This window comes from Amblyomma maculatum, chromosome 8 (genome assembly GCF_055883805.1).
Source record: "Amblyomma maculatum isolate TAMU_Amacu chromosome 8, ASM5588380v1, whole genome shotgun sequence".
Lineage (NCBI taxonomy): Eukaryota > Metazoa > Arthropoda > Arachnida > Ixodida > Ixodidae > Amblyomma > Amblyomma maculatum.
This window is the reverse complement of record NC_139351.1, coordinates 62,143,513-62,156,147: the sequence shown is the minus strand read 5'-3', so window position 1 is coordinate 62,156,147 and position 12,635 is coordinate 62,143,513. Positions and strand designations below refer to the sequence as shown.

Here is a 12,635-nt window from a genome sequence, read left to right as displayed (position 1 = left end):
CAACGCTATGCCAGCTAACCTAGCTTCAGACTTTATTATGTGCTCTGGGACCGCTTCATTAAAGTGTGGAAATTATTCAGACAACTTACATACACAGTGGCTGAAACAAGGAAAGTTTGGGCAGCTGGTGGTAGATACTGACAGTTCAGAGAGAGGTAATGAATTAGAACACCGGCAGTGAGTTTTGTGTTTTCAGCATACCATATGTGTTCGTGTGAGAGCTGCACCTTGTCCCCACTTGAAAGTCTGCAATTATAAAAAGAAAAAATTGTTCATAATCTTGGCCACATGGTACATTCTGCTGAAAGTTTAAAATAAACAGTAACTGCTTGTGGCACTCATTGTGACCACGGATGCATCGTCCTACATGCTAGACTTGACCTGAAGCTACAAATTTGTGATAGGCATTTTCAGCAGCAGGAACAGAATGTCATGGGAATGACCGCCTTCTGTGCAGCAGCCTAAATGTGGGTTGCACCCACACTAGTGCATGTTTTCTTTGCAATGACGAGCCGGCCACAAAAAAGCTCGGGTGCCTAGCACACTGTTTGGGGGGCTGTTGCTAAGCCTAGTGCATTTCACATCGAAGCCACCATGAAGATGCTGTGAATCTAGTTACAGTTTGCCATCACACAATAATGTTACCTAAAAATGAACATGTAATCAGATAATCAGTCTCCTGAGGCCTTCAGTAGCGAAGAGTTTAGAAAAACGGGCTAGGCAAAGGCCACTCCACATCGATGGATGCAGGTTGTGTGTGTGGTGGCCACTCCAAACTATCGGCCAGTGGACATCACTGTCATGGAAGTGTGGATACTTTTAGATCTTTTAGAATTGTCACGCTAGTGAGAAAGTGATCTAGCAGCCTGTTTTTACTCTGCACAGTTGATTGCATCTGGCTGTATCGTCCATAATTTCCCTGCATTACGAATTTGAAGGATTCTCCAGTACTACGCAGATTTATCACAAAAAGTCCTGCCCCTGAATAAAATGTGGGACATGTAATCATTACTCCCGTGTGGTTCGAGAAACAAAAACGTGCTAGTCCTGTGCAACGGCTGCACCCCACTCGTCAAAGCTGCGAACAGAAAAGTGCCTCTCTTACACGAGTGTATATGGTATTTCACTTTTCGTAAGAGCTCGAAGTCTAGTTGGCGATTCTTTTCGGATGCATAGAAAGCACAGCAGTGTGTCGGTAATAGTGTACGAAGGAAAAACATCGCAGATCACTCTGTCCCACGATGTTGCCCTGATGGCTGTGTTCCTGCTCCAGGATGACGACTCGGCAAGCAACAATTCTTCGCGGAGTCGCCGCAGCAACGGGCACGGTGGTGGCCACGGGATGCGCTCCATGAATGGCAGCATCTGCAATGGGAGCCTGAGCCAAGACTCGTCATCCAATGACTCTCGCATCGACGACTGCCTCGTGATGGGGCCGACGACTCGCCGTGCCTGGTCCGACTGGTGCAACAACAAGGGACCCATGCCGAGCACCAAGCAAGGCAGTGTATCTGCGCTCAGCAGCGGACATGAAAGCAACGACGAGAATGGTTTGTAGTTGGGTTTCCAATGCTTCACGCATCACCGTGAGAGGCGCAAATAATAGTGAACGAAGCGCTCAGTGCTATGTGCAGCCTCCCAGATTTTTGTGCAGCATTTTTAAGCAACCTTCAACCTTCAAATCACCGCCTGTTTGCACAAGTGCACACAGTCCTCTCCAGTGAGAGTGCCGTCGTCTGCTATGCTGTTCCATAAGGCAGCTGGCATAAGGCGCTGTCATTGACAGTTGCGCTGCGTCATTAAAAATCCTAGAGGCTTTTCATGGCTCGCAGAACTACAACTGTTAAACTTTATAAGGGAATAATTAAACTTGGGACATTGAAGGAACTGTCACTGGAGATGGCAAAAATCGATGAGGTATTGAACATGTTTCGCCTCCCAGTCGCTGCAGGCAGCTCTTAAGTGGTGTATAAGCGACCTGCCAAAGGAAACTAGCTGTGCATAGTAATTGTCCTCGCAGGTAGTAATAGTTTTGTTTACTATTGTGTAGCTTTCAGCAGTGACAGTGCACAGTTCTAGCGGAACGGTAGCACAGCCCTCAGTGGCACACTCTTACTTTGTTGAAGGGTCGTTGTCAGCATGCCTGCAGTTGCTAGAGTGAAAGGATAAGCTACTGCTGTAGCTCTCTCTTTGCCGCACGGGCACAGGAGATGCCTGTTTTCGCACAGAGCCCATGAAGAGGCGGCCCAAGGCTCCTCGGCGGACGCCGCGGCGCAAGAAGTCGTCTGCTCTGAGCTCGGGGGCATCATCGGTGGCATCAGTTGAGGTGCGCAAGGGACGGGGCCGGCCGAAGAAGTCGCCTCAGCGTAACAACCGCCGCGTGGGGCGCAAGCCAATGAAATTCAGTGGCCTCGATCTCCTGCATGCCCAGACGGTGCTGAGCACATCCAGCGCTGGTGAGCAGAGAGAATGACTTTCTGTGGAATATTTTTTTTTGTCTGTTTATAAGACTGCTTTGTGGTTATCTTGGCCCCAGTGAGCACTACTGTTCATCTCCAGGCATTGTATGGGCGCTAATGTATAGATATATCTTTCAGAGTGAAAACTTATTGAAGTATTGCTGTCTAGAGAGAAAATTTGGATTTCTAATGGTCTTTTTTTTCACCTTGCCCTACTGTTTATGGTCCTTTTTAAGCTTCTAGAGGCATGGGTAGCTTTCCGCTATACCTGATCACATCAGAAGGTTATTGGAGACTTTTTAGAGACACTGTTATCGATTTGTAAATATTTCTTGCAGACTTTGAATTTCATAGATTACATGAAAGAGTCTCTGCATTACAACTTTTACATTCCTTGCTGTCATTACAGTCAAACCCGGATATATCGAATTTTGGTTATATCGAACTCACTGAATATCCCCTGGAAAATCCCATGTAAAAGTATAGGAAAGCCGCGTCATATATCGAACACCATTTCACCGGTCATTCGAAATATCGAACTCCGCACCATGCATTGGAAAAAGTATGCGTTTCCCAAAGACGATCGCATCACCCTCGGCCGTTTGCCGCGTGACGTTTTCAAGCCATGTGCGGAAGGAATGAGAGGGGACAGTTCGGCGACAGCTGGTCTAGGGCGGCGCTGCGTCCATTCCCTAAAGGCACGTGCATCTGCGGTTATCGTTTCCCGCGCGCCATCACGTGACGTTTGCAAGCCATGTGTGTGAATGAACCAGAGAGAACCGGTGGGAATGAGAGGGGGAAAACGCGATAGAGCGAAGCGCATGGGTGTGCCCATTCTTTTGCCGAGCTATCTTTCTCCTTCCTCTCTCCCTGCCTTCGTTCACAGTAGCACGCACTACGCATGCGCCAAGCCAACTCAGCCCGTTTCCAGACAGAACGTCGGATGCTTTTTCCAGCGTGTGCTGCGAACCCTCTGCGCGCGGCGGCTGACGTGGCTATGGCACCTGCGGACATTAAGAAGCGGCAGATCTCTCTCCCTTTTTTTTTTTTTTTTTTCCGAGAGTTGTTCATTCTTATCGTTGTGCTGTACGCGTGGAATAGCGTAAGATAAGGCGGCTGCGGACGTTAAGAAGCGGCAGTTTTTTCCTTTTCCTTTTTTTGCGGGAGTCATTTAGCTTGCATGTTTGAATCAACGAAAGCACGCGGTCAGCTGCGATCATGACACTTCATGATCATGAGCATTTGCAGCTATCACGCTTTCCAATGATTTTGTGGCAGTGGACTACGCCCACCCTAAGCGTGACGCGATAAATCGAATCAGGCTTGTGCAATCAAGCCATCACGGGCACTCTGCCAAGTTCGTTCCCCGCCACTGCAGGAGCTATTAAAAGATAAACACCATGACGTTATTGCTGCGCAGCATCTTGGCACACTGCCAAGAAATGAGCTGTGGATGAGACGACCGAAACGGAGTGACGGAGTGGCGCGCACCATCGACATGCAAGTGAAAACGCTGCCGATTTCTGCCGTGGCAACACAGAAACCTTGTTTTGAACTGTTGCGGTGGCTCGAGCGGCAAGAGGGACACAGTTCCAACAAGTTAGAAATTTTTCGCTCTGTCGCTGCCGCTCGTCACTGAGATTGCTCAATCGCTTGCGTATGAGCGAGCTGGCCTTGTCTTTTTTTTTTTTTTTTTCAAATTCTCGTGTGCAAAAGTGGAGGTTGGGTTCATTATGAGAGTGGGCTGATTACGCGACAAATACGGTATCGTTTTTTCGCATCGCAAGTGCCGTCAAGCTGATTTCTGTATATCGAATTATTGATATATCAAACTATTTCGCAATTCCCTTTGAGTTCGATATATCCAGGTTCCACTGTAGTATGATAGGGAGGGTTGAGGGGGAGCCTCAGTTCGCAAGCCGAGCCAACATTTCGACAAGGGGACTTTGTCTTTTTCCTTTGTCGAAACGTTGGCTGGGCTTGTGAGCTGAAGCTCCCCCTCTACCCTTGTTCACTACCCTTTCACACTGTGTAGCCATCTTCTTCCTCTCATTCTACCCTTGCTGTCATTAGGTCATTAGATAAGCTTATCGTTAATGGCACAAAACAATTGCGGGAAGTTTGGCTGTGGTGCATCGAAGAAAACATGCTCTCCATTTTTACTGAAAACCTAGCAGTTAAGGACAGCGGAGAACAAACTTCAATGTTGGGCCATTTCTCCAAATTCTGAAGCCTTTGAGTGACGTTTTCTTTTTCTTGCGCCGCTGTGTCGTATCTGCAGCCGCCATGCACACAGAGCCTGCCCCCGGCTGCGTCGACCAGAAGCTGGGAGGCTTGGCCCCCGAGGAAGGTTCTCTGTCGAGTGAGATGCCGACGGGATTCATGGAAGTGACGGTGAAGACGGAGCCGCACGCGGAGACCTCGGCAAACGGAGTAGCCGGGGCAGCGGGGACAATGGCCGGTGCAGGGGGTCCTCCCCTTCGCCCACTGACGCCACTGGCCGAGCCCCCTGAGCTGAAGGCCATGCTGAATGAGTTCCGAGCGCAGTACATGGCCATGCTGAACCACATGCGGACCGAGCAGTACCGGCAGCAGGTCAAGGAGCACATTGCCAGGGAGAGGGTCAGTTCCTCACCACTTGGTCATTTTGGCTAGAGAGGGAGGGGGCTACTTTGTCCGTGTTAACATGAGAACCAATGCCGTGTTCTCCAGAAGTTCGCTGTAAGCGTCGTTGACATTGTGAGTGAAGAATTGTGAATATGCCTCTGGCAGGTGGTAGTTGACAGGTGATAGTTGGCAGGTGGTGTGGCCGCGCACTGATTGGTCAGAGGGTTGTGTGATGTCATGAGACCATACGACATTGGTGAGTAAGCAGGAGCGGCCAACTTGGGCTAAATTTTAAAATGGGAGGGCAAGATGGGAATTGAACCCTCAGGGACCCTTGGAACTTGAGTAGTACACGCTACCCTACGCCACGCAGGCACATTCACAAGGCTTAGTTGAGCGGGGCTTTCTGTCTATTTACGGGTGGTTTTTCATATAATGCAGTCTCTTATGACTATATGCTGATAAGCATGTGTAAGGTAATAGAGGCACAAATTAAGGAAAAAGTGATCAAGGGAGTGGAAAAGTGCATTTATGCAAACAAGGACTGGTAAGGGAAGTTGCAGGCAGGAGCCCTTGCAACGCTGCCAAGCAGAGCTTAAGCATCCCCTCAATTTTTTATTGTTCTAGTATAAATTGTCAGCTGGCTGTTGCTTTTCTGCATGATTTCTTTTTTCTTTTTGTGGCAAGAGGCCTTTTGCAGACATTGGGCGTGTGCTGCAGTATGTGATGGGGGGCATTTCCTGCAGAATGATCTCAAACTGACAATTGAGCTGTTAATTATAAGCATTGTTTGGGATTTCTGATAGTATACTTTTGCCAGGAGAATTAATGTTTTTGAGAAGCACTGACGTGTGTATTCCTGGTGGTGGCGGTTCCCAAGGATGTGGGATCGAATCCCGGCCGCGGCGGCTGTGTTTCAATGGATGCAAAACAGAGGTCGAAATTTCCGGAGCCCTGCACTAAGACGTCTCTCGTAGCCCGAGTTGCTTCGGGATGTTGAACCCCAGAAACCAAACATTTGTATGCTTGTGCGTATAGTTGCCTTTTGGATTTTTCTCTTGAGCTCGACCTGAGATGAACTGAACAGACTTGTTTCTGTCGCCTTCTCATTTCAAACGAATGTTCTGTGCACATGTGGAAACGGTGGCTGATTTCAGGAGCGCAACGAGAAGCTGGTGGCCAAGGCAGCGCACTTGGAGCGGCAAATCAAGCACCTCATTGACGACAGCGTGGTCCTGCTCAAGGCACGCATGAGCGAGCTGGGGGTGCACAGCCACACGCCCGCTGACCTTATCACCAAGGTGGGTGATAAACAGAGCATCCCTCCCTTGTCTGTCTTGGCCAGGTGACAAGTTAGCTGTGTGTTGAATTCGAAGGTGACCATAGTTTGGGTCAGAACCACAATCTCATAATTGGAGCTGTCTCTTGTGTGGCTAGGCTTTTTTTTTTCCGCTTTGCATAGCAAACAGCTGAGGTCTTCTTCTATGGCAGCTAGAATTGACTTCTGTTAATTTGATATTTTTCATCTCAGTTTATCCTGTCCCAAAGGCTGGAGGGATCTTATATTTCGGTCGTGTAGCTTTTACATTGCAGTAAAACCCTGTTAATACGTAGATAGCGGAGACGCGGGAAAAGTATGCACTATCTGGTAGTACACCTTAACTGACTAGTACAAATTTTTCATGGATACATGTACAGCCTCGTCCACTTCTAGCTATAACACGGTCACTGCTTTCAAAGCGTCACTGCGTCCGACTCGGCCATGCAATATAGCTTAGTGGCAGGCCATGTGAAGCAACACACCCGGGTCCTTCTGTGCTTGTATCGCTTTGCATCGATATATACCTACGTCGGGCGCAATGTTGCTTTGAAAGCAGTGACCATGTTATAGCTAGAAGTGGACGACCCTGTACGTACGTGCATTTTATTGGTGTGCTACCGACCAGACATCCATCATTTTTGGTTTCCGCCGTGGTAGTCGTGCGGCGACAACAGCATTCTCAAAAACGGCGAGACTGGGGGTAAGCAAGTTTCAGGCACGCGCTAGTGCACTCTTCGTAGTTCTATTTTTAGTAGAATGAGTAATGATGAACTTTTCCATAACTGTCAGTACGCGCTACTTTGGTCAAGTAGGCTTTGGCATAGTGCCGACTGTTTGCACACACACTAACGCAACAACTGCTTTGTGCTTCGCACAGTACTAGCTCCAAACAAAAGGTGCCCCCACAAAGCGCGCTACTTGCCCGCAACAGATCCACAGCGCAATAGCACCCGCCGGCTCGCAGTGAGAGGTTGGCACGAGCGAGTAGCGTGACCGTGTGCGAGCAATATGATGGTGATGATTACCACGATAGGGCTGGCGACAATACTACTCAGCGATGCGTTCACGTCAGCGTAGCCGATGCTTCCTGGGCTCCCTATTAAAATGGACATTGCCGCATTTGTTGGAACATGGCCAAAATGGCTGTGATGTTGTCAATGTCATATCGCCAGCAGTCCGCACGTGATAATGCTTTCGGGAAAGGTGGAAAACGTTTCAGGTCACAGCATAGCCAGCAAAACTGCGACGGCAGGTATGCATTAAGCAGTAGACACATCGCGAGCTGCTATGTTTTAAGTAATCAGCCAATACATGGGCTTCAATGGTGGCTAAACCGGGAAATTCTCGCAACTACGCTTTAAGGGGGGACGCGACCTTTGAAAACCGAAAAATCGCGAAATAGTCGATTTTTGGAAGATTATATATTCCGGTAGTATGTCCTATAAACTATCATTTCTGTAATTATCAATGCCCAACTCTCCTTAGAAATACTCGAAATTAATTATTTAACAAGCGGCGGCAGCCGCGGAGCAGCGAGCGAGCGCCGAAAATTCCCAAATTTCGCGCGCGCGCCATTCCTCTCTCGCCGAACTGAGCGCCGCCATCTTGGTCTTGTTTTGTTTGTGAATTCTTGCGCTTTCTTTTGCCACCCTCGGCGGCGGCGACGGCGGCGCAGTCAAGGCGTGGCTCGAATTCAAGGCTGCGATTGGGCAAAGCGCGCGCTCCGCGAGAACGCGGGGGATCGGGCGACTACCATTGGCTGCTGCGGCCGCTGACGCGTCGGTCTCCGCCGGCTACCTCCTCGCGTCGTCTGCTCCGGCTCTTTGCTTGCTGTCGTTGTTGGCTGTCTGTACTTCGTGCGTTCTGATCGCCTTTCGCGAGTATTGCGATCGCCGGATTTACGATCTCTCGTTGTGCCCTCTGAGCGGTTTTTCGTGCAACGTGTTAAACGCTGCGTGGTCGCTCACATGCCTCGAGATGCGACACGCGTTCAGTGCAGACTTGGCTAGTTTTGTTTTTTTTTTTGTTTCGTTTTGGCGCTTACTCCGTGGAAGATAACCCGGGAAGTCGCTTGCCGCGTTTGGGCCGCTCCTCGTTCCTCCGACGAGATGCCGCCAGAGATAAATCGGGAAGCCGCGAGAGATAAACCGCGAAGCCGCTTGCTGCGTCTGCGCCGCCCATCATGCCTTGGGCGAAATGCCGCGGGGGAATCAGGAATGCCGATTGTCGCGGCTTGCAGAGCGCAAGATCGATGGATCTCAGCATGTGGAAAGTGGTCCGTGGCACCAAGGCGTTCGCTGTAACCGATCGGTTAGTCGCGCAGATGTTCGTTGTAGCCGAGACGGAGCGCCATAGCCCTAATGTATATTTTGACGGCCACACCGGACTTGTTCGTGATAAGCGAGTGTTCGTCTTAACTGGGGCAGTTATAAGTGGGCTCGACTGTACCTGAATAAATTTTTGAGGGCGAGGGAAGCCCATGTATTCAAAATATTATGTCTGGAATTTGTCATAATTAATTTGATTAATCAACATAGGCCTAATTGATAACAAAAAATCCAGTGCTATGATATTTTTCAGCAAGAAAATTTAGAAAAAGGGCTTTGTCTTGCTCTGAGGAATCTATCTAGGAATGAGCATGACAAATTGCACAATGCCAGTGCCTGTCGCAATTTCTCCAGGCTTGATATAAAGGACCTATTCAAACCAATTTGATATGATTCTGTAACTTGAGAACTAGCATGCACAATTCTATAAAACTTGGTGGTTTTCCATTTGTTAATGTCATGAGCCTGTCCTGAAAATTTCATCATGATAACTTGAGAAACAAAAAAGTTATTGTTCTCTCAACCTTTGAGAGCCGTTTTCTCAGAATCAATTTTTTGCAGGGTGTGGCTGCTAGGGAAAGTCATATCTCAAGAACCGCTTATTGGATTTGCATGAGGTTTTTTTTGTTACATACCTAAGTAAATTTCTGAGGGCAAGACAATTCGTTTTTTTTTTTTTTTTTTTTTTTTCAAAATATTTCATGTGTAATTAGGGGCAGTCAACTAAAATATCATTAAGTCAGGTGTAAATTTTAACACTAAATTTGGGGCTGTACTAAAATTTTTCAGAGAATAAATTTGGAAAAAGTGAATTGTCTTGCCCTGGGGAAACTATCCAGGAATGACAATAACAAATTTCACACTGCTAGCACATTTTGCAAATTCTCCAGGCCTGCCCCTAGGGACCTATGTAAACTATCTTGATATACTCCTCTAACTTGAGAACCGATGAGCCCAGCTCCATGAAACTTGGTAGTTCTTCAAATCTGTGTACTGTGAGCATACCCTGAAATTTTCATTCAAATATCTCAAGAAATAAAAAAGTTAGTGTTCAAGGGTAGCCTCCCCCTTTAAGGGGGGACATGGGTCTTGAGCAAAATTTTCTTAATATTTGACCTGTCAGTATGAAATTTGCAGGGTTTATGTAAATTCTTGTGCTGGTTTCAAATATGTTGTTAGTTTTCTTCTACATAAATTTACTGAGTAGTTACAGCAACTTTGCTGTTCCAGACTTGCGGGAAGCTTGTAAAAATATCTACTGAAGGGAAATTGCTAAAATGCACATGGATCTGTTCCTGAATGTCTAAGGAACACAATAAAACAAGTTTTGTGCTCCTGCCTTACTACAAGCCAAAGTTATGGAAGTTTTAAGTTTCAGCTTCACAAGTGCAACCACCCCCTTTCTACATCTTCTTATGTTTAAAAATTTTTCATGCAGTTGAGACCTTGTATAATAGCTTTATTGTGTTCCTTTAACACTCACGAGCCAGTAAAAAGAAAAATCATTACAATCTAACGAGTAGGAGAGCCACAATGCCACCCACAAAATAGAAGGGTAGGCAAAATTTTCATTTTGAGAAAAATGGAAAAAACGAATTGCAATGTCAAACACTAATTTAATCAAACAAAAACTGTAGAAATGCAGGCCACTGTGGCCTAGAAGGCTCCTGGACAGTAATCTGCATTGGGTTTGCCCTTCTGCTTTCGTTTTGCTGCAGTCTGAAAAGCTGCAGAGGAAGCACGCTTCCTCTCTGCTCTCAGACATTCACTGGTGCAATGCACACGTTTACAATTTAAAATGGCTATAAACCTCCAGGAATGTAGTCTCTTTGCTTTCCAACGTCCAAGTGTCGCCTCTTTTATTTTGATTTGCAGTTGCAGCACATTCAGTTGTCACTTTTTTTTCTTTTTTTCTTCTTTTTTTTTACGTACGTCGTTTTGCTACGTCCTCGTATCAAGACCGCGGTGAGGAACGTTTATTGCGGAAAAGGAATGTAATTTGGAGCTGTTTGCTGCTTCCCAGTGCTCTGCATTGCACTGGAAGCAAGTGAATTCCCTAAGGACTATGAACGAGGTCCGATCGGCGCAAACGCGCAGCGAGCTCTACGAAGACGACGTGTCCCGCAGTTTACGCATTGGAGAATAAGTTTGGCGGCGATTCCTTATCCCCGTTCACTTTTTTAAATGCCAATATCGCCGCCGTATGTTTTACGCTTCGCCAATCTCGGCAAACTGTTTAGATCTGACGATCGTGAACTCCGCATCGCCAAGCGGACTGTCCGCCGCGCTGCCGTCATCGTTACGAACACAATCCGTCTACCGCTTCGTTGCTGGAGTTGGCGCGAGTTCAAGCTTTTCCTGTTTTGAGCTTATCTTTCTGCTCATCTGCGGCCTGCGTTATCACTGTCGCGGCGGGTGCGACCGCTGGCAGTAGCAGTCCTCCGTGCTGGGGAACACGCTAGGCCTACTTCAGGCTCGTACACACGATCGTTCGGCGCACGATTTCCGTCGGCCTGAGTGCGCACAGCCGGGGCAGGGCATCACTTGAGATGATTATTCAACTATTTTTTTTTCACTTTTTTCACAAATTCTTGCCATGAACGCACCTCGCGGTTCGGAACCAAGCGCGGCCGGCGTCACGTCTCCGCCGTCTCCCCGCGGCTCGGGCGCGCCGAGCAGACGCCGTCAGCCAGCTCCACCAATGCGGAGACGCCTTATCGTCACGTGCACCTCGAAAGCCAATGGGATTGCAAATTCCACGTTTTCTTTTTTGCTATTTTTTATGCGACCAATGGGCGAATGTAAACAGCAGAGGCGGCAATTTGAAGACGAAAGGCGGCTCTTTCGAATGAGACCAAGATGGCTACGGTGCCGCGCACAAAATGGGAGCTACGCCTCGCGGAAAATGGTTGTTTCGGGGGTCGTTTTCGGCCCAAATTTGGGCGACATCGATTATATAAATTGGCATTGTGACTAAAATACCGACCCTAGAGATGAAAAACTTAGCAGATAGGTAGATAAAGAGCTACTGATTTCGTAAATCACATTTTCTAAAAAGTGATTTTTTCGCGATTTTTTGGTCCGCAAGACCCGTGTCCCCCCTTAACCATAACTACTTGGTATGCGGGTACGCATTAACGAGGTCCATTCTTGGTGTTTTCATAGCTAACTGACTTTATTGTTTGCTGAGGTTGTAATTAATAATAACAGCAGAGGTATGTAGTGTCTCTCTTCCTTGTTTTCGCTATGGCTGCAATCGAACCTGGTGGTCGATGGGGCTGCATCTAATGTTAAAATGTCTGTTACAAGCAATAGTGAGTACCAAAAGTCAAGGCTAACTTGTCCTTTATAGCCATTTGTCTTCTACTTACAATGTCTGTTAAAAAGAGGTTCAGTTAAGGGAAGACATAGTGCAGCCAACAATTTGGGTGAATGGTGTCTTTTATAACGGGGTTCACTTTATAACGGCATATAAGAAATGTCAATAAGCTGTGCAATTCTGTCGCCGTTTGCAATGTCGTTTCGGTTCACAATGCTAGCACTGCCAGCGGCCCCCCGCAGCCAACTCGTCTCCGTGCGCAAATAGTGATCGGGGAGGGTTATTGGTTTGAAATTTCAGTTTACTGTAATGTGCGACTTTCCTGTACTTTTATGCTGTATTGCCAAGGGTGCTTATAAGTGTGTTTGGATGTAGGAGACATCTTTACATGTTGGGGTTCCCTGTATCCGAGCTTGACTGTACACGACCACGCATGGTCCATTAGCTTGTCTACCCTCCTCTGCAACTATTTCCAGGCACTTAGTGGGTACGACACAATGGGAAGCATTTGTCGCTCTGGTGTGGCCAAGTTAACACTTTCTTGTCCGCGGGAAAAAGGGTGGTTTTTGGGTGGTGTCATTGATATTTTTTTTTCTTCAACA

General features: G+C 47.5%; 1 protein-coding gene across 5 annotated transcripts in view; it reads left to right on the top strand.

The window, feature by feature from the left end:
* Positions 1-12,635, top strand: part of gpp (DOT1 like histone lysine methyltransferase grappa) — a 74,525-nt gene that overhangs the window by 36,901 nt on the left and 24,989 nt on the right. For 4 of the 5 annotated variants that reach the window (XM_084576325.1, XM_084576327.1, XM_084576328.1 and 1 more), the window contains 4 exons: positions 1,274-1,550; positions 2,208-2,456; positions 4,741-5,081; positions 6,224-6,367. In XM_084576325.1, the coding sequence (XP_084432451.1) occupies positions 1,274-1,550; positions 2,208-2,456; positions 4,741-5,081; positions 6,224-6,367 (1,011 nt within the window). The remainder of the gene's footprint in view (positions 1-1,273; positions 1,551-2,207; positions 2,457-4,740; positions 5,082-6,223; positions 6,368-12,635) is intronic. The other variant, XM_084576326.1, reaches the window with a different exon arrangement.